At 37.8% G+C, this 18520-nt stretch overlaps 1 protein-coding gene across 1 annotated transcript in view; it reads right to left on the bottom strand.

Annotated features, from left to right (window-relative positions):
* Positions 1 to 4664: 4664 nt before the first annotated feature.
* The window catches only part of TENT4B (terminal nucleotidyltransferase 4B), a 46464-nt gene continuing 32608 nt past the window's right edge, over positions 4665 to 18520 (bottom strand). The window contains exons 5-12 of the mRNA XM_069793622.1: positions 18307 to 18414; positions 14853 to 14981; positions 13349 to 13562; positions 12346 to 12472; positions 12144 to 12247; positions 10212 to 10399; positions 9479 to 9643; positions 4665 to 7539 (exon numbers count right to left, since the gene is read on the bottom strand). Of these exons, the coding sequence (XP_069649723.1) occupies positions 7360 to 7539; positions 9479 to 9643; positions 10212 to 10399; positions 12144 to 12247; positions 12346 to 12472; positions 13349 to 13562; positions 14853 to 14981; positions 18307 to 18414 (1215 nt within the window). The 3' untranslated portion in view covers positions 4665 to 7359. The remainder of the gene's footprint in view (positions 7540 to 9478; positions 9644 to 10211; positions 10400 to 12143; positions 12248 to 12345; positions 12473 to 13348; positions 13563 to 14852; positions 14982 to 18306; positions 18415 to 18520) is intronic.

Here is an 18520-nt window from a genome sequence, read left to right as displayed (position 1 = left end):
CATCTAAAATGGTAAGTGCATGCTCCCTGTATGTGCAAAAGTTGGACTGCTTCCCTTTTGCGTTAATGTTCCAGCTTTCAGATTCCCAACTTCTGTATTTGCCTATACTCTCCGAGAAGTTTGTTCTGGTTTTGTTAGATCATCATGTGACTTTGTTCTGAAGAACTTAGAAGTACTTAATCGTTAAATATATTTCTGTAAAGTGCTTTGTGTAGGAAAAGCAGGTCCGGGGCAGCGAGAGCTGGCCATGGTGGTCTCTGGCCCATTTTGCTGGAGGAGGTGAAGGCTGCCTGCCTGCACAGCCAGAGGTCCCAGGGCAACCCGCTGCACTGGCTCCTCTTTCTAGTAACAGGTACCCCCCTTACCACCTTCGCTTTTGACCCTACTAATATTGTTTAAACTTTCTTTTTTTAGGCAATAAAATTCAGTTTTCTCAGCTATAACCTCAGAGTAGTGGGATTCTGTGGGATTTAGGATGCGTAAGTGCAGGCAATAGCTCAGCAATACCAGGTAAGTTACTATTACCTGAAGGTGCTACTGTCTGCATACAAACATTATAAAACAGAAGCCTTCAAACTAGCTTTCGTGGTTGGAGTATGTTGCTTAGACACTGCACAAAAGTGATTCACTAGATGGCACACACTCCAGCTCAGATACTTGAAGTTTTCAGCAATTAGGCTGCTTTATTATGTTATCTTGATGGATATAAGCTGGTATCATAACACAGATTTAGTAAGACACGCTTTGGGATGAATAAAAATCTTATAGAAAAGATTACATTATTTTGTAAGTTATTCCTCCCTTGCACCGTCAAAAATTTTGAAAAGAAAAAGCGAACAAGCTAGCATCGAAGGAAGACAATATGAAAGATTCCTACCTGCAGTTGGGTTAGCCATTGATTTTTCTGACCGAGAATGGTCTTTTCATAGTTACTGATTACCAGGCAACCACAAATGAGTTTGGTTCAAGACCCACTAGAGTGAAGAGGGAAAAAAAAAAAACCCAATCCAGCCTTAATCAGTGCCCTACTTATTATAAGAATGAACAACAGTCTTGTTTGGAAATAGGCCACAGAAGGAGGGAAATGCAAACAGCAACCATTAACACGTATTTCACCTAAACCACATAATGTTATTGTTTTAAGAAAAATATTTCTTCATACTCCTGGTGCAAACATCTGTTGTATACAGACCAGCAACGTGGATTTGGTTTTGGTTTTTTTTAAGATGAGAGCTTTAAGTTCAGAACAGATATTGTTGTGTCACATTGCCAGGCAGCATAAACAAGCAATGTGAACCAGGTTTATTTTCAGATTTCACTGGCACCAAATCTGGCACAGTAAATGAACTTTAGACCTGGGGAAATGCAGCTGAGAGCACAGATTACTTTCTCTATTAGCTATTCAGCAGCATTTGATTGCTTAATGATCTTTTAGCTCAAGAGTCAAACATTGCTTCATACATAAACAAAAGTAGTTTTATACACCTGTACAAGAGCTTTTTTATTATTATTTTAAACAAGCAAAACACTCACCAAATCTGCACCCATGGTTCCTCAGACTTCTGCCACCACCACACAAATGCATTCTTTACAAGCCAGCTCTTGCATACAGCCAAGTGGTTTCTTCCTCAGGTGTTTTGTACTATGGGAAATTAGGACTTCATTATACCAAAGGATTTAAAAAAAAAATCAGAAAATTAGCATAGTATCCGAACATTAGGTTGTTGAATGATTTGCACAGAAACTAGCTTCAAATATGGATGTATGAGGGCTAGGGGGACATATTCCCACTTCAGCCTGCTCAATTAATGAGGTTTGTGGGTTTTTATTTTTCTTTAAAAAGCAGCTGTAGGAGCAGGAAATACTCTTTTTAAAGCACTATCGACCTCTATCCCCTTCCTGCTTCACTATAGCCTGTTGGACAGGATTTGGTAAGTGCCATATTCACCACCAAATCTCTGGGCCACAAAAAACAAGAGAGTGGACTCAGACTTAAAAAAGGAGACTCAATTCAGCAAGTTTAAAATATCAAGAGCCATCAAGGATTAAAAAGACATCTTTTGAAAGACTCTTAGCAGGAGAGAGCAGAACCAAGACATACTAGCATCAGTCTAATTGCCAATAAACACCTTTGCAGCTATTTAAACCTGTTGCAGAACATAGAAACCTTCAACATACTTCCAGGGTGAGCAGATTCACTGCTCAGGTCATTCAGTATCCTGTAAGAAGTAACGTCTGACCAAATTGACTCACCAGAAGACTTGCAGCACCTCATTGTTCATGCATCTTGGAAGGCAGAAAGACGGCATTCTTCCAAATGGCTTTTATATGGAGGATCTCCAAGCTTTCTTCTTTGTCTTCCCTTACTTATTTGTGTGCCTAAGTGATTTTCAGGATCCCATGAGCTTTTACCGATTATTTTACACCAAACTAAAGGTTCACGTTCCTTTTTTTTCCCAGTTTCATACATATCCAAGCTCACCACTGGTTGCACTGCTATAGGAAGGACTAAATGGGAACAGACAATTTTTAAGCTAGCTACTGGCAAGAGAGAGGCCTATTGAACTGTATGGTCAAGGTGTCTAACAAAGGCAACACACTTCTGTTGGAAGTTTTTGGAGCCCACAAATCAATAAAATGGTCGTGGTGGGGAAATCACTAAATACACCAAGAATTAAACTCAAAGCTGTTCAAAATTAACGAGTACTCTGAAATGTAGATTAATTTGATCTGGCACTACCATGCTAAAATACACAAGTAACAGCCATTTTCTGGCTCTTTTATTCCTATTTCCTTTTCAAGTAGATACTTGACACAAGCTTTGGCCTTGTAAAGACCCAATAAGGCTATCTGAATTTTAATTCCTGTGTTACTCAAGACATTGTTCATTAAGTAACTTCCAAAGGATTCTTGGTGTTGGATAATTTCTCTGGGATCACCTCAAACATCCTAACAATCAACCTTTGAAGATGAGTTAATTAGGCTCAGAGCAAATTACTACGGGGAAGAGCCCAGTAACTTTGGCACAGGAAAATCTAAAACCATGATGTAATTAAAACCATGAGAACTGGAAAGCTGGTTTCAACTTATAGATGAAACCATGAATACATATCTGTCACAACTACTGGTAGATAACTCATGGAAATATAGTCAAGACACATTTGCACTTAGGTCACTGCACCTGGAAAACATTTTTGAGGAAAACTTGTGGAAACACTACAAACTAGCTAGAAAATAAAGCTCTGAAATTCTGCACTTTCAAGACAAACAGTTTCAAGACATGGTAAACTTGATTCTTGGAAAATTATGGTGCATCATGAAGCAAAAGAATCAAGTTCTAGGCGTCAGCAGAATAAATGATCACTACTTTCTGCGCTTTAACAGTAGCTGGAATAAGTAAATGTATTTTTTGTTACAGACCCTAAATAGGTAAATATAGTTCCTTCTTGAGTAATTACATACTTCGTAATCTCCTGTAGCTTTCACTCTTCAGGAAATAAAGTTGGAGTCACACATTGTTTTAACATCAATCATGAGTTTTAATATCCATCAAGATGACGAATAGCTGGCTGCTTTTATTTACATTTTCAAGATGAGACTATTTTCCAATCAGTTGCTCACATGTTGTATTTAGGATGCACTCGTGATGACTTCAGATATAAAATGGAAAAAGCCCATTTTGAAAATACATTAAAAAAGTGGCCACCAGCCATTGGGCTACTAATTATTTTCTAAAGATTAAATTCTAGGAAAACAAGTTTATTATAAATATTTAAAAACCTGAGCTGTAAATTCCGATGAAGCTGGACAGAACATGGAGGTCAGTAAACAGAATCATGCCATGTCTCACAAACAGGAAGATTTACTTACATTTCAGCTTCTTTTCTGCCACAAGGTAGAAGACTGACAATTAAAAAAATTAATAAATACACAGCTTTTAACTATAAACACCATTTGAACTATTCTTTAAAAAAAAGTAATAAACTCCTTAACAAATCAATCTGATGTCAAACAGGAAGATATAGAAACACTTCAGCTTATTTATGTATTTCCGATGGTCTTTGGTAGACTACCAGCGGCAAGACTACAAGAACTTTCAGTATGTGTACATCTCCCTGCTGATTCATGCGAAGAAGGAAGATAACCAAAGTTAGGAACATACTTTAATAATATCAACTGTGCTTCAGGAACTATGCTAAAAACAGCTTCTAGCTGGAAGTAACTCAAATTAACTTTTGCACGCTTCTACAACACCCTTCTCAGTGTGGCACCTTTGAACAGCTTCTCTCCTGCAGCTGGAACACCACCCCTAACCCAGGTTCAACAGGCAAAGAAAACGGATCCTTGCACAAGTCTCCTATGTATAGTGCAGAGGAAAGTTAGGAAAAAAAATACATTAAGAACCCTTTATATGTGTATATTCTTCCACTTATTCTTAGGCATGCAGACTCTGCTTCAGCTCTCCTGGAAGGAAACATGGCAGACCAGGCCCACTTGAACAAAGCAAGCTTCCAAATTCCAGGCAGACTGGCCCAGCACTCTGCTGGAGAAGCACCCAGATACTACAAAAAATATTACAAAGCGCCTTGAGTAGCCTGCTCTTTCCACAGTACTGTGAAGGAAAAAACAGGGTAAGTGTCAAGAATGGTGATAAACTGCAGTAGTTAGATTAAACATTTATTTTTCATATATTCACAAAATCTTCACAAAAGTATTGAAACTCAAAAAGGAATTAGACTTGAGTCAAATACAGAGATGAAATGTACAAGACAAATGAGCAGGCAAACTAAAAGGTCTTGAAAGTATTTTACTTCAGATTGAAAAACGAACAGTTCAACTGTTCTGTTTAAATAAAGATTTGCAAGATATACAGTATTTTATGAATACAATGCTGGTCATTTGAGGCAATGTAAAATACCTCAATTTTTCCTTCATGCTTTTTTTTTTTCCTTTTTTTTTTTTTTTTTTTTTTCTTTTAGAAAGATACTGTTTACCAAAAAGAAACTTGAGCAGTCCAGGAAAAGCTATTTTCCATTAAATTTATGAAAACCATAAATTGAGGCAAACCTAAGATTCCCAATGGAATCAAGATTATCTTCCCGCTACCACCACCTTAAAATTATCACATGCTTATTGGAACACTAATATCTGCACCCTAAGAGTACATTTGCTTTCAACGATGAGGGTGATTCTTTTAAAAACACTTCAGTGTGGTAAATGCGATACAGATCTTTGCAAGTATTAAGTTTTGGAACAGTTTTGCTAATAGCAGCTAACAACACTGGATTAATATAATTTATAAATAATTGTTCCCTAAGCGGTGAACATAAGTCTACACATTCACAATAATCTAAAACAAAATAAATACTGTGATTATGCATAATGTGGTACAACTTTTACTAGTTTCTATGAACAAAAGCTCAACATCTTGTTGATAAAATTATCTGATCAAATTAAAATATGAATGTAAAAATTTAAAAAAAAAATTGTCAAATTAACATCACTTAAGCTTAGTGTTTGAGTAGATGTTATGACTTTCCATATTTTTGGAATATATGTATTTTCCTTTTTGAAGTAAAACACTTTAACACATTGAAAATGTTTATTAATTTAAGTGATGACATCAGTCCTGGTCTTATTTTAGCATTATTTTACTTTAAAAAAAACATTGCACTCATTAGTGCCCATTAAAGGTCAGGTTGGTCTGTAGTATTCTGTAAATGTATATTAAAAAAGTTTCTAAAAGCTAATAGTACTTTTTATAAAAGCATCATCTCCAGAACAGCTGCATTAAATACAGCCACATATGCAGAGTACAGACTTTCCTCTTTAAAGAAATATGTGAAAGTAAGTGTCCCAACTCCTGTTCCAAGCTATGCCTGTGAGTGTAATTACACATTTAATTCGCATTCATGGCATCAAAGTTACTGCAACCTAGACTTGTAATGTGACTGAACCAGACAAATGTGGAGTTTAAATTAAATGATAACTAGGTCAATGAAGAAATACTATGAGATATGAAAGGTTTGGGTCTTTAAGGCAATACAAAATATATTTCATTATTTGAAGTTGTTTTGGTTGTTTTTAAATAATTAAGTGTAAATATAAAAATGCCTAAGAGGGGAGTGAGAAAAAAATAGTTTAATTGTAAAATTTACTTAAAGCTTCAACAGTTACAATCTCCTACAGGAGTTAGCAAAAATATAAAAGACAAAAAAACCCAGACCTGGAAGGGGGAGGGAAGGCACAAACAAAGAGGCATGGGATTAAAGCAGCCCAGGAATGCAAACGTCTATAACAAACTGAGTTTTGTTGTTTGTTTTTTCAAAAACAAAAAAAAAAAAAGAAGAAGAAAACAATCACCACCAACAACCAAACTAAAAAACCCCAAGTGGCTTTATATTTCTTCAAAAAAAAGAAAGGGTCAGGGAGAGACCACTAAGGGGAGGAAGAGAAGGATGCAACTATAAAACCCCATTGCCTGAAATGATGGCACTCCAAGGTGAAGGTTACTTCTCTGAGATGACAAGCTCAGTGTCTACACAAAGTACATGTACACTTTATACAAATGAAAAACTTCATTTGCCACCATAAACCTTTCTTTCAGAGGAACAGCTTTTGCAGATCAAATGTCCTATTAAATCTTTTAAATGCCAAAAAAAGAAATTCTGAGCAATATAACTAGTAATGTCTCTTTATATGGATGTTAAGATGACAATTCAGATTATTTTCCAAACTAATCCTGAGAAAAATTTATGTTTACAATTTAAACAGTAATGTTATGTAAAAAGTATTAACAAATCCACTATTACAAATGTCAGTTTTCCTATATGGTCATCTATATATACACAATAAAATGGTAAGTATATGCAAAAATAATAAAAAAATCATGCACAAATTACTTTCACCTTTAAAGGCTGGGTTTCCCTCAAAATACAATTTTTTGCTTTTTTTTCCTATTTTTTTGTGTTTTATTTGTTTGTTACCACCCCCTAGACACACTGAGTACTACCTCTACAGGTCAGCATGAGCTGATGGGAAATACATTTATTTTACATTCAAGCTTTTATATCCTAAATGACCCTGTTGTAGCATATGACTTATCAAATGAGCAGCCTTTTTCCTCTTTTTTTTCCAGTTTTTTTTCTTTTTAGAATTTTTTTCTTTTTTTTTTTTTTTTTTTTTTCAGTGATCAATCTTCATGATCCGTTCCGTGGCGAGCTGGGAAAAAAAAAAAAATGCAGTTGCTAATCAATGTCTGAACAGTCTGAAGCTCCGGAAGAGATCCAAGGAGTCACTATCAAACTATCCTGTAGCATGAGATCATTGCACACAGAAGAACAGTCATAAAATAGGCAACTATCTACAAAGGTCTGAAAGGGCTGCATCCCTCTTGTGTTTCCTCTTTTTGCCATGGAAAAACTGATGGTGTGATTTGCTGCCTTGATGTTGTTTGTTTGTGACTGAGGTACCGTGGCTTGAGTTTGCTGGACCTTGGAAGCCTTTGTTAGAAGAACGAAATAACCGTGCAGATCCATGCTGTAAAAGAAAGAGAACACAGTAAATCAGTGCTAAAAAGAAAAAAGCATGGCAATTACACAACCCTATTTCTGGATAATGAGGACATTAACACATGAAAGTGTTACACTTGAAAAAATTGATATGGCAAAAGAAGCTAGGCCATTGCTTAGACAGCAGCACATTACCACGAATTTTTCACTTTGGTGATTGCAAACAAATGTTCATCTCTAGACCCAAAACCATGCAGGTCAAGAGAGAAGAGCAGAGCACTTTGACTTTTGAAAAGGATAAAACTGTTCTATCGCCCCCATTTTGCAACCATCAAAACAGTGTTTTACAGAAATATAAGTCCATAATCCAGGATGACAGATGAAGCTTGCTGTGCTGGTTTTGGCTGGGATAGAGTTAATTTTCGTCATAGTAGCTAGTGTGGGGCTATGTTTTGTATTGGTGCTGAAAACAGTGTTGATAATACAGGGATGTTTTCGTTACTGCTGAGCAGTGCTTACACAGAGCCAAGGCCTTTTCTGCTCCTCACCCCACCCCACCAGTGAGTAGGCTGGGGGGGCACAAGGCGTTGAGAGGGGACACAGCCGGGACAGCTGACCCCAACTGACCCAAGGGATATTCCAGACTATAGGACGTCATGCTCAGCACATAAAGCTGGGGGAAGAAGAAGGAAGGGAGGGAGGGATATTTGGAGTGATTGTCTTCCCAAGTAACCCTTAGGCGGGATGGAGCCCTGCTTCCTGGGGATGGCTCAACACCTGCCTGCCCATGGGAAGCGGTGAATGAATTCCTTGTTTTGCTTTGCTTGCGTGTGCGGCTTTTGCTTTACCTACTAAACTGCCTTTATCTCAACCCAGGAGTTTTCTCACTCTTACCCTTCCGATTCTTCCCCCCTCCCACTGTGAGGGAGGTGAGTGAGCGGCTGCGTGGTGCTTAGCTGCCAGCTGGGGTTAAACCATGACAATTGCTCAAATCTCGTCTTCCGTGCAAAATTAAGACAACATTCTTTTAAGACCAGGACTAATTTTCTACCACATCTTTTTACAGATGTAGAGTATCTCAGATTGTGCATATTCACATTCCAGCACCAGAATTAGCTCTGCATAGTAACACAGACACACATTCATGGTATATCCAAGGCCTAGTTTGTAAACTGCCTCATTACTAGCTAGAGATAGATTGTCAGCAAGTAGTAGGCAAGTCTTCAGAATTACTTTTCAGGAATAAAATTCCAGAAGATTCCAGGCTATTTTTCGTACGTTAAAGAAGTCCTAAATTCTGAAAAAAGTATAAAAATGTAAACTGCATATATGCAAAGTATATTGTATATAGAGGCACATGGTATCTCCAGATTACTGAGTTGTCATAGAAGTATTCATCAACATGAGAAACCCCCTAAATGCATAAGCTCTGGTAGGTCTCACCATGAAGATATTTGTCTTTAGGGGGAAATGAGAGGGAATTTCATTTATCAGCAAGGAAACTTCATCTCCCTTAATGAAAGACAGTTCAACAACTATCAACAGCTAACAGAGCAGCAGCCAGTCATAATTTTAAACATACATTTTTGCTAACTTTTTCACTAAGTGTTGGCAAGTCTCATTAGTTCTCAAATTCTGCAGTAAAGACTGGACTGACATGCTTTTTGAAAAAAGGAAATAGGTGCAACACAGCTGCATACTTCTGAAAAATCTAGATTTCCCAAAATAAAGTCAATCCAATTTCATCTGTTTAAAGGCTGGGAAAGCCACTGTTGCAAACTCATCTGTGTAAGCTAAACAGGGAACCAGGTGATTTTAGATACAATCAGTGCTCAAAGCTTTTTAGTGGCGTAAAAGGGAGGTGAAAAATGCAGTGTTTCCTTTCCAGAACAAGCTACCCTTCCATGGAAGACATGTGTAATATCCAAATAATCTATACAGTTGTTGTTTTGAAACATTTCACAAACCTGAGATTTGTTCGTGTTGCTGGATGTGTTGGCTGTTTGGCTATTTTGCATTTTCCCACTTGACTGGGAGGATTCCAGTGACACTTCTTGTGACCCCACTCTGTTTGTGGTAGACTGACGACAACTCAATTGTTTAGAGGTTTTGCAAGGTGTTCCATCAGAATCCTTCAGGAAAATGTAAAGTATTAGTGAGTTTTTCTTCAGAGTCAGTGAGTTTTTCTACAAGTGAGTTTTCCCTTAAAAATAAAGCTAGCAGTGGACAAAACTTAAAATGTGTTCATTTTATTAGGTATTTAAATTCTTTCAATCCAGAATTCTTACTGAATAAAACGGAGAGGTTTAAAAATGTTGAATTGATGCATGATTTTGGGATTTGCCTTTTATTTTTCAAATAGAATTCCCAAACAGATTTTTTTTTTAAGGATTTTCTTTTTTTAAAGCATATGGCTTAGGACTACCAGTCTTTTTTTTGAAATGCAGTTTTCCCAGAGAAAAGAGGGCTATATAACTTTGTATCCACTGTATTCACTTTCTACAGGTGTTGTGTCAAAAACACCCTGCAATTTACATGCGTAGAAATTGCATAAGGGGTAACACCTCATGCAAGTCAGGATTCTGGATGAAATAACTAACTAGGATTCTGAACTTTCAAAATGTATTCTGTGGCAATACAAATCAGGAAAAAAACCCCAAAACAATGTAAAAACAAAATCAGAAAACCTCCAGTACTTACTACATCACTAGAGCTTGACAGCGTAGACGATGATGATGATAAAGGACCTGATGAAGAATTTGAAGAATGTTTACTAAGAGTTTCTGAAGTTTTATTTCTAGGTTTTCCCAGTGCTTCATTCTCTTCAGCAAGATTATTGTTGCATTTGTCTAGCTGCTGAGTATCTACTATCAAGGTTACTCCATTACCTATTAAAAACAAAACAGAAGCATCACCACACATTAACTGCTAAAATATGTTGCGCTTTTTTTTTTTTTTTTTTTTTTAAATATACCCACTCAGGTATTATATATCTATTATATCCAGCAGGACACGTACAGACATCTGCACATGTACATACTTTTAATACATGCAGACACATGTGCGCATGTGTTTGTGTGTATGTACTGCATGCAGCAAGCCAACATCTCACACAGGGTGTGCTGGTTTCCTGACAGGATCCCTTAATGCACACTATGAAAACCACCAAGCATTACCCACAGTTCAAGATGGAAATTAGAGAAGTAAGACACGGAAGAAGGCAGTAAGAAAATTCAGATGTGCTGCTTAATAAGGTTGTTTCATGACACACTTCAACAGCACTCAAATACATAGGTTTAAATTCTGTTCCTATATATATACCCAATACTCAGCAACTCCCATTTTATTTCCGCTGGAACTGCTAGGGTCATAAGTACTCCAAATAAGTCTGGTTGCTTTGTATGATACCCTACACTGAAAATACAAGATACAGAACTCTCATATCTCACTAACTTCTGCCTTAAAAAAAAAAGAAGAATCAGAACCTAAATCTAAGCTAAATCTACAACTGTAACTGTCACCATTATCTTCCTGATACAGGGTTATTTTTTTCCATTACTGTTTTATCTCACATAAGACTCCTAGGAGTTACCTCTGATTTATGACCTACACTTGTTGCCCCACTAGCTGTGTTTGTATATAGAGTTTAATACATACACCACAATAGGTAGCTAAGTATTAGTCTGGAGCTTGCGGGACTGAACCATGGTTGTCTGCCATTACCAGGGGGTACAGTAGTGCCATGAGGGTCTACAGACTGATAAAACAAAAATGGCCCAGAAGCACATTCAATTTGCAAGGACAGTGAAGGAAATCACTAACAAAAGCTTTAAAAACAAAGAAACTAAATCCCAACCTAGCCTGAAGACTGGGTAGTTGTGTCATCTTCTCTTATTAATCCCTAACAAGAGAAGACTTCTAGTAGGCAGCATTCTAAAATTAATTGACAGTATTAAAATTAATTTTAATTTGAAAACTCCCAGACAGCAGATGCACCTACACCAAAAGAGGGTGGCAACTGGCTGGTGAAGTCAGAAGATGGGCAATGAAAATAAAGATGATTTTAAAAGACATTTTCAGCAAGTTCTATGGCTAGGTTTTGTGAGTTTCCATTTGCTAGTAACAAGAATTATGACTGATATTTCAGGATTTTTCTGTTTAAAAGACCTACTCCACTTATATGGTCAATCTTGGTTTAGATATTGCTTCTATACACATACAATATGTTAACCTTTAAAATGAAAAATAAAAGAACAGAGGGTAAGGATTTAAACTAGCATTCCCAGTAATTCTTTTTAAAACCTTGTCCACATTAAAAGGACAAAGGAAGTGTGACAGTAATAACATGGGTAACTTAAATTGGAAGTTTTTCAAAAGTCTCCTCTTGCAAGCCAGCACTCTTTACAAAACCCTATGCTGACCAAATCTATCCCATGGCCTTTTTTACTCTTGTACAAATCCAAATTTTCTGGATGAGGACACAAGACAAAGTCTATCACTACTGAGCAAAAAAGTAAATTTGTACTAAGAAGCATATATTGCCTTATGTGAGGCAAAAGCAACAACAAAATCTGTGTGATCAAAATATGCAGGAAGTTTCCTCACCATCAGCCATGCTTAGTCAAAACTTACCATTACATGAAGACTCTGTCCTACTTTGCATTCCCCACTGCTTTGATATCCAGTCTCTGTAAGTGGCCACTTCTTGCGTTACTCTAATTATTCTACCTAATATACTGTAAACCAGGGAAAAAACCAAAACCGTCACAATTAATTTTTAGACCTACAAAAATATAAGCAATTAATGTCTGAGATTTAGACTCATAAAATTTACCTTTCTGTTTCGTTGTTAGGATAATATTTAGCTATTGGGGAAACTGCATGGCTCAAAACAACATAGGCATAATCAAAAGCCTGTTTCACTTGCATGGCACCATAGGAACTCCTCCCAACATCATTACCTTAAAATAAGAATATAAGTAAATAAATAAGATTGAAACCGTGGTAATCTCCTTTCAGACAGGAGAGAGTAATTTTTTTTAAAAATTGCCCTTATGTCCCAACTCAGTGCAGTTAACTCTTGTAGAATAGGATTAGTGAAGCATAAATATTTAAAAGAGCTTAAAAGACCTATAGATATTTACATGCACGGAAGTCCAAAATGGCAGCTCCCTGGGTAAAAGTGCAACACATGAATAAAAAAAAAAAATCCTATATTGCATTTATTACACATGTAACAGTACTGTCCTGGATTACATTCTTCTAGATCAGAAATATGTTAACTCTTTTCTATCAACAGCACTTGACTCACCATTTCAGAAGCCACCCATTCAAGATAACAACCAACCTTAATGTAAAGGTAACAGCACAGAATGAAACCACCACGTATTTATGTGACTTTACAGAATCAAACAGGAGAGAATGCATAAGAGTATACGTACATTATAAAGCGCAACTGTGATACAGGCAAGCGCAAGCGTGAAAGGGACCACGCGTACATACAGGTATGTCTAGCCCACGCTCAGGCTCGTGCTGCTGTAGCTTTATTGCTGTTACCACAGAGCACATGACGGTTGTTCGGCAAGCCTTCTCATACCCTACCTCCTGACTGCAGTACAGGCATGCCCTTGGGTGGCACAGTAACTATAGCTAGGAACGTGTCTTAAAGAAAATCATTGTGTTCTGAGTGCATCTTGGGTTGATAGACAGGACTGAGGTGTTTCTATTTGGTTTTTGGTGGTCATTCTATGCTAGTCTTTGATTTAACTCCTCTGGATTAAGCATCCCCCTAACTTTTTTTCTTAGTCAATATGTTAAATCTCGCTTTATGAGGATACCTGGCTGTAACGGATCTTCGATATACAGCATTGATGGTCTGTAGCCATCCAGCATGCTTTTTTGCACTTCATCCTTGGCAACATAAGAGCCACCATCCTTTATTCGGATTCCAGTCTTCAGATAATTGAAGTGACGTCCATATAATTCAAAAAACTCTATTAAAAGAACACCGTAGTTGGCATTGGGCATACAGGCATCTTCCCTGGGATGCAGCTATTAAGAAGAGAGAAAAAAAATAATTTTCTTAAGATTTCAAGTTTCAAGTGCCTTTAAGTGCCTTTTCTTTTTCACAGCAGACATGTCTAAATACAATAATAATAAAAGCCCGTAATATATAAAGCAAACATGTTTAAATATAGTTATTTTCCCTTGATAAAGCAGTTCTGCATCTTTAGAACAAGATGCTATCAAAACTTTTATAAACTAATTACCTCTTAAAAATAAGGCTGTCAAGTATTAATGTTTTTGTATTTGAACTTCCAGTTCACTAAGTGAACTTCCAGCACTAATGGCAGGGTTCTTGTAAAAAAGCAAAAACTTTTGCACTTCATAAACCTGGGTTTGCAATACAAATACAGGCTTCTAGTGTGCACAGCTATATAAATGATCCCCTCTACTGTTAAGCGTGCAGCCTGAGAGACTATGAACAAAACCAGTTCATAATTGTAGCAGATATAAAACCTGACTTCTTTTTTTACAGGAGCAAGTGGAAGTGCTATTAGCCAATATAAGAAAAAATTGGGGTTGGCAGAGAGTTTGGTTTCTTTCAAAAAGACATGCCTGTTGCCTTCATTTCTTTTGTGCTCAGCAAGCAACTGCAATAGCGCTCAGCAAACACCAAGCTCCAGTTCAAGGCTCACTGGAAAGTGAGTAACTACTAAAAGTAACTACAATCTGGAACAGTACAAACATACACATACACAGACACAGTTATACAGTACCATTTAGTACAAGAAAAAGAATGAGGTTGATAAAGCCAGAACTCGGCTACTTCATATTTCTACAGTATTTTTCTCCCCCAGGCACAACAATATAGATTTAGCTCATGCATTTTGTTCTCTTAGATTTGAGAGAAAGTTGTAAAACATGTTTGTTTGATATCAGCTTAAAAACTTCGACAAACAAGCAAAATTCCATTACGTTCATTTAAGCACATACAGGGTGTATGACCTAGAAAACAAGTGTTATAAAGGACAGCTGTGTCTAACACTAACCTACGCAGCTTGTTCCAAATAAGTTACACAATAGTCAAGTTATTTTACCATGATTCACACGTGTGCCTGGTATTGATACACCAACAGACATTCCAAACATCTCTAATACGAAAAGTACCGGTATGGGAGAAAAAAAAGAAGACAGGTGGGACGTCTATTTTTAAATGAAAAGGGGACACAAAACCACAAACAGGACAGCTTAAATGATTAAATTTGAGGATTGATTAAATTCCTTCTTAATGTAATGTCCTTTTGCACCAATGGCATCAATAGATTTCATTGAGCTTACCTGAAGGAAACTGACAGCCATTAAAAAAAGACTATAAGAACCGATTCCACCTGTAAATACTTCATTAAGGTCCCTCTGCAACAGGAACTGTTTCAATACTAAAACTAGATATGGTAATACAGGGTATTTCTGAAAGAGAAAAACAAAGGTGTTAGGATACCGTGATGCATATATACAACTGATGCTATACAACTAATTGAAGCTGTTATATTGAGTCTCAAAGCTAAGTATAACTCTAACTTATTATTTTTAGTAACAGGGGAGAAGCCAAGTGCTCTGCCTGTGATCAATACAGTTATGTTTTACCTCTTCAACTCTGGTGGCAGATATTAACAATAGAAAAAACTTATTACCTCATAAAATCAGAATTATTTTGTTTATATATATAAATACACTTGCTTTTCTCACACAAGTGAAGAGGAAAGCAAAGGAAGAACTATGGAGATATCCACATCTGTAATAAAACCTTCTTGCTACAACCAAGGTGATATCCCGAAGTTGACTGAGACTTCTGTCCTGCAAGTACTTCAGACACCCAGAGTTCGAAACCGTTCTTCAAAATTACTACACCCAGATAACATTTTCAAAGGAGCCAAATACTTACCTTTGGGTAACTGGTCCTTCAATACGTTTGTCTGCATGGTTTCCCTTAGAGGTGTGCATACGCTGCACGTGTGGAGAACGTGGACCTTTTGGACAGCAGTGGAGGCTGGGGCTATGCCTGCACTCTGTACAACCCCTCACAGGGGAGGGGGCAAAAGAGGCTCAATAATATCACTCCTTTAATCAACACAGAGCTAAAAAGTTCCTTAGTGTCAGAGAAGAGATGTGGATCACGGTATCTGTGATTGCAAAAGATTAAAGGAAAAGAAGAATTTCTCCAAGAACTTCTCTGCATGAGTCTTACAGTGAGTGTTGGGAGCCCTATTTAACCGAAGATCCCAAGATCCCTTTTTTGAACTGTTAAGAACTTACAGTCACAAGCTGAAGCGTTGAATATCAGTATATACCAAAATTCAAAGACAGGATTTTTCTCAGGAAACTGCAAACCCTTAATTAAGGCTTCAGCTGCCCCAGACTTCCTAAATAAACCGGATGAAGAGAAATAGGCACTTCCAAGGGTAATACTGAACACGACACCACAGTTAGGTATTCAAAGTTACATGGGACAAAGTAAGACCCAAGAGTATGCCCTGCAAGTGTTTTATAGAGAGATCCTCAAGAACACCGGTGAAGTCACTTGGTGACGACACATCAAGTTTTCTCCAAGTTAAACAAACGACCCTCCACAGTAGCGCAGCCATCGCCTGCTGCGTGTCAGGGCCGAGTGCCACCTCTCCCCTGCCACACCAGGCTCAGCTGCCCAGGCTCAAGGGCAGCTCTGGTGCGGCACAGCCGCACAGCCTTGGCTTGGGCTGCTGGGAGAAAAGCCATGTGGGAAAGCACCATGTGAGAAGCCTTGTTCGGAGTCCCTCCACTTTGCTCGAGAGCCGCTTTTCATCTCAGCTGTTGCCCTTGGTGTCTGCCTGAGCCATGCTGCTGCGCACTGATGCTGATCCTGACCCTAACCAGTGACTTGGTGTCCTCAGCCTCGACCTCCTCACTGCAGGGGGGACTCGTCTGCCAGCCGCTGCAAGCTGACCCTGACTACTGTCACCAGACCTGCTCTGCTCTTCGGGTTGGGGTACCATGGGGCTGCACCCCAGTGGGCAAGGCCCCTGCCCCGTGCCCGCCCAGCTGCCACACGCAGCTCCCACTCGCTCCTCGAGGCCACAGCCTGCATTCGCCCTGACTCAAGACCAAAGCCGCCCCTCCAAAGGGTTACAAATAACCCGGGCAACAGGAACACACTAACACTTTTTTCTTTTTTTAAGCACACAAAAATGCCTTCAGGCTCTCAAGAGATGACTACCTCCCATCTTGAAATGAAGAAGCACATAGGCAATTTTGAGCCAGTATGCAGGGCTTTATGGACTTACCTAAAAATAAATTTATATGCAGAGTGTAACAGAAATAAACACCCTGTGTCGCGGCAGAAAACCAAATACAGACTGCCTGTCTACACGAGGCAATGCAACAATGCACAGGATGTAAAAACTGAAGTTAGCTACCAAATTCCAGGTAGCCATCTTACAACACAGAATCTGGGCATCTTTCCCAACAAGGAGCTACACAGCACAAAACTATTGGTCTAGATTTAGTAGCAAACGGCTGGCCAACACAACTGATTTCTGTTCATCAGCCAGAGGCCGAGAGAAGAAAGGTCTCTGGACCCACCCCACCCTCTTACTCCAAACACAGGTGCAAGAGGCCTCACCAGCACAAGGTTTAAGCAGAAGGTTTATATAAAGCACACATAAGGTGAGACTACACAGACAAGAACTCAGACTATTCTACTGAAACTAAGGACAGAGATTTTTCTCCTGTGTCCTTCTACAGGTGAAGGAAATAAGACACTGTAGAAGCAAACTGAGCTACTTTCATACTTGCTACTAAACATACATGAAAGAACTGAAGACTAACAAGTTGAGGGCCATACATTCAACTCATCAGCAACTGAAAATCCCCCTAAATTTAGAAGACTTTTTGCAACTCAGTGAAATTGTTAAAGCAGATGTACATGATTTCTAACCCTTATGATTGAAAGTAAAGTGCTTGTTTTATTAGATTTACAGAGTTTTCTGAAGGAGTTTTACTTCTCTAGTTATTGAAATACTTTGATTCTCCTGCTGTACATTAGTTTGGTTAAAAACCCAAAGCACTCAGTAGTATAGTAATACCTAAGCACATAAGTGAGACTGAACTGCACTTCATCTCCCTACACAGAACACGAAAATCCAAGAAAAATTTTCTACTGCTTTTATGAGACATTTACTGCAAATGTCCAATCCACTGAATAGGGGAAGGAAAGGAAAGGACAAGAGTGTGATGATACTTCAAAACTTTAAATACAAAAGCACATTAATCCTAACAAAATGATCCCATATATTAAACAAGAATAACTGTAATGTATCTGTGATACAAGTACTAGTGAATCCCTGAACAATAACTTACTAAATTTAACTTATTCTACTTAAATTAGCATTTGTACGCTGAACCAATATTCAGTCTAGAATGAGGTTATTCCTACTTTCTCAGGAATGTGTGGTTATTACTAATTTTAAGTTCAAGGAACTACAGTTAGAAAAGCAGAACATTTAAGACAGGTATTAGTGCATATTCCTTAGTCATTGTACCACTATAACTTCTCCATGTTTTATTTGTGCATTTTACAATCTTCATGCCTTTTAGGGCAACATATCTAAAACCTAGGAACATCATACAGTAGTATCAGACAACAAAAAATAACAGAGCGAAAGCGTATCTCTAGTAATGATGCAGTCAAAGTAAAACAGAAAATCAAATTAAGTCATCAAATATTCAGCTCTGTAGTTCTATTGTAGTGTTGCCTAACCTTGATAAAATCTTTGATGAGCTGGGCTGCTTTAACCCCGTTCTGTACATTAAAGCTTATATCAACTTTCACTTCAGTGAAGGAATCTGTCAGTTTAATAATAGGTACCTGCAAAAGAAAGACAGATTAAGTCAATACAGACATCCAAGACACATTTGGTTCCATTCATACTTATATGCACCAGTAAAACTGAAACATTTTATGAATTTGTAGA

Source organism: Haliaeetus albicilla, chromosome 10 (genome assembly GCF_947461875.1).
Source record: "Haliaeetus albicilla chromosome 10, bHalAlb1.1, whole genome shotgun sequence".
Taxonomy (NCBI): Eukaryota; Metazoa; Chordata; class Aves; order Accipitriformes; family Accipitridae; genus Haliaeetus; species Haliaeetus albicilla.
Note: the sequence above shows the minus strand (reverse complement) of the source record. Positions and strands in the feature narration are given on the sequence as shown.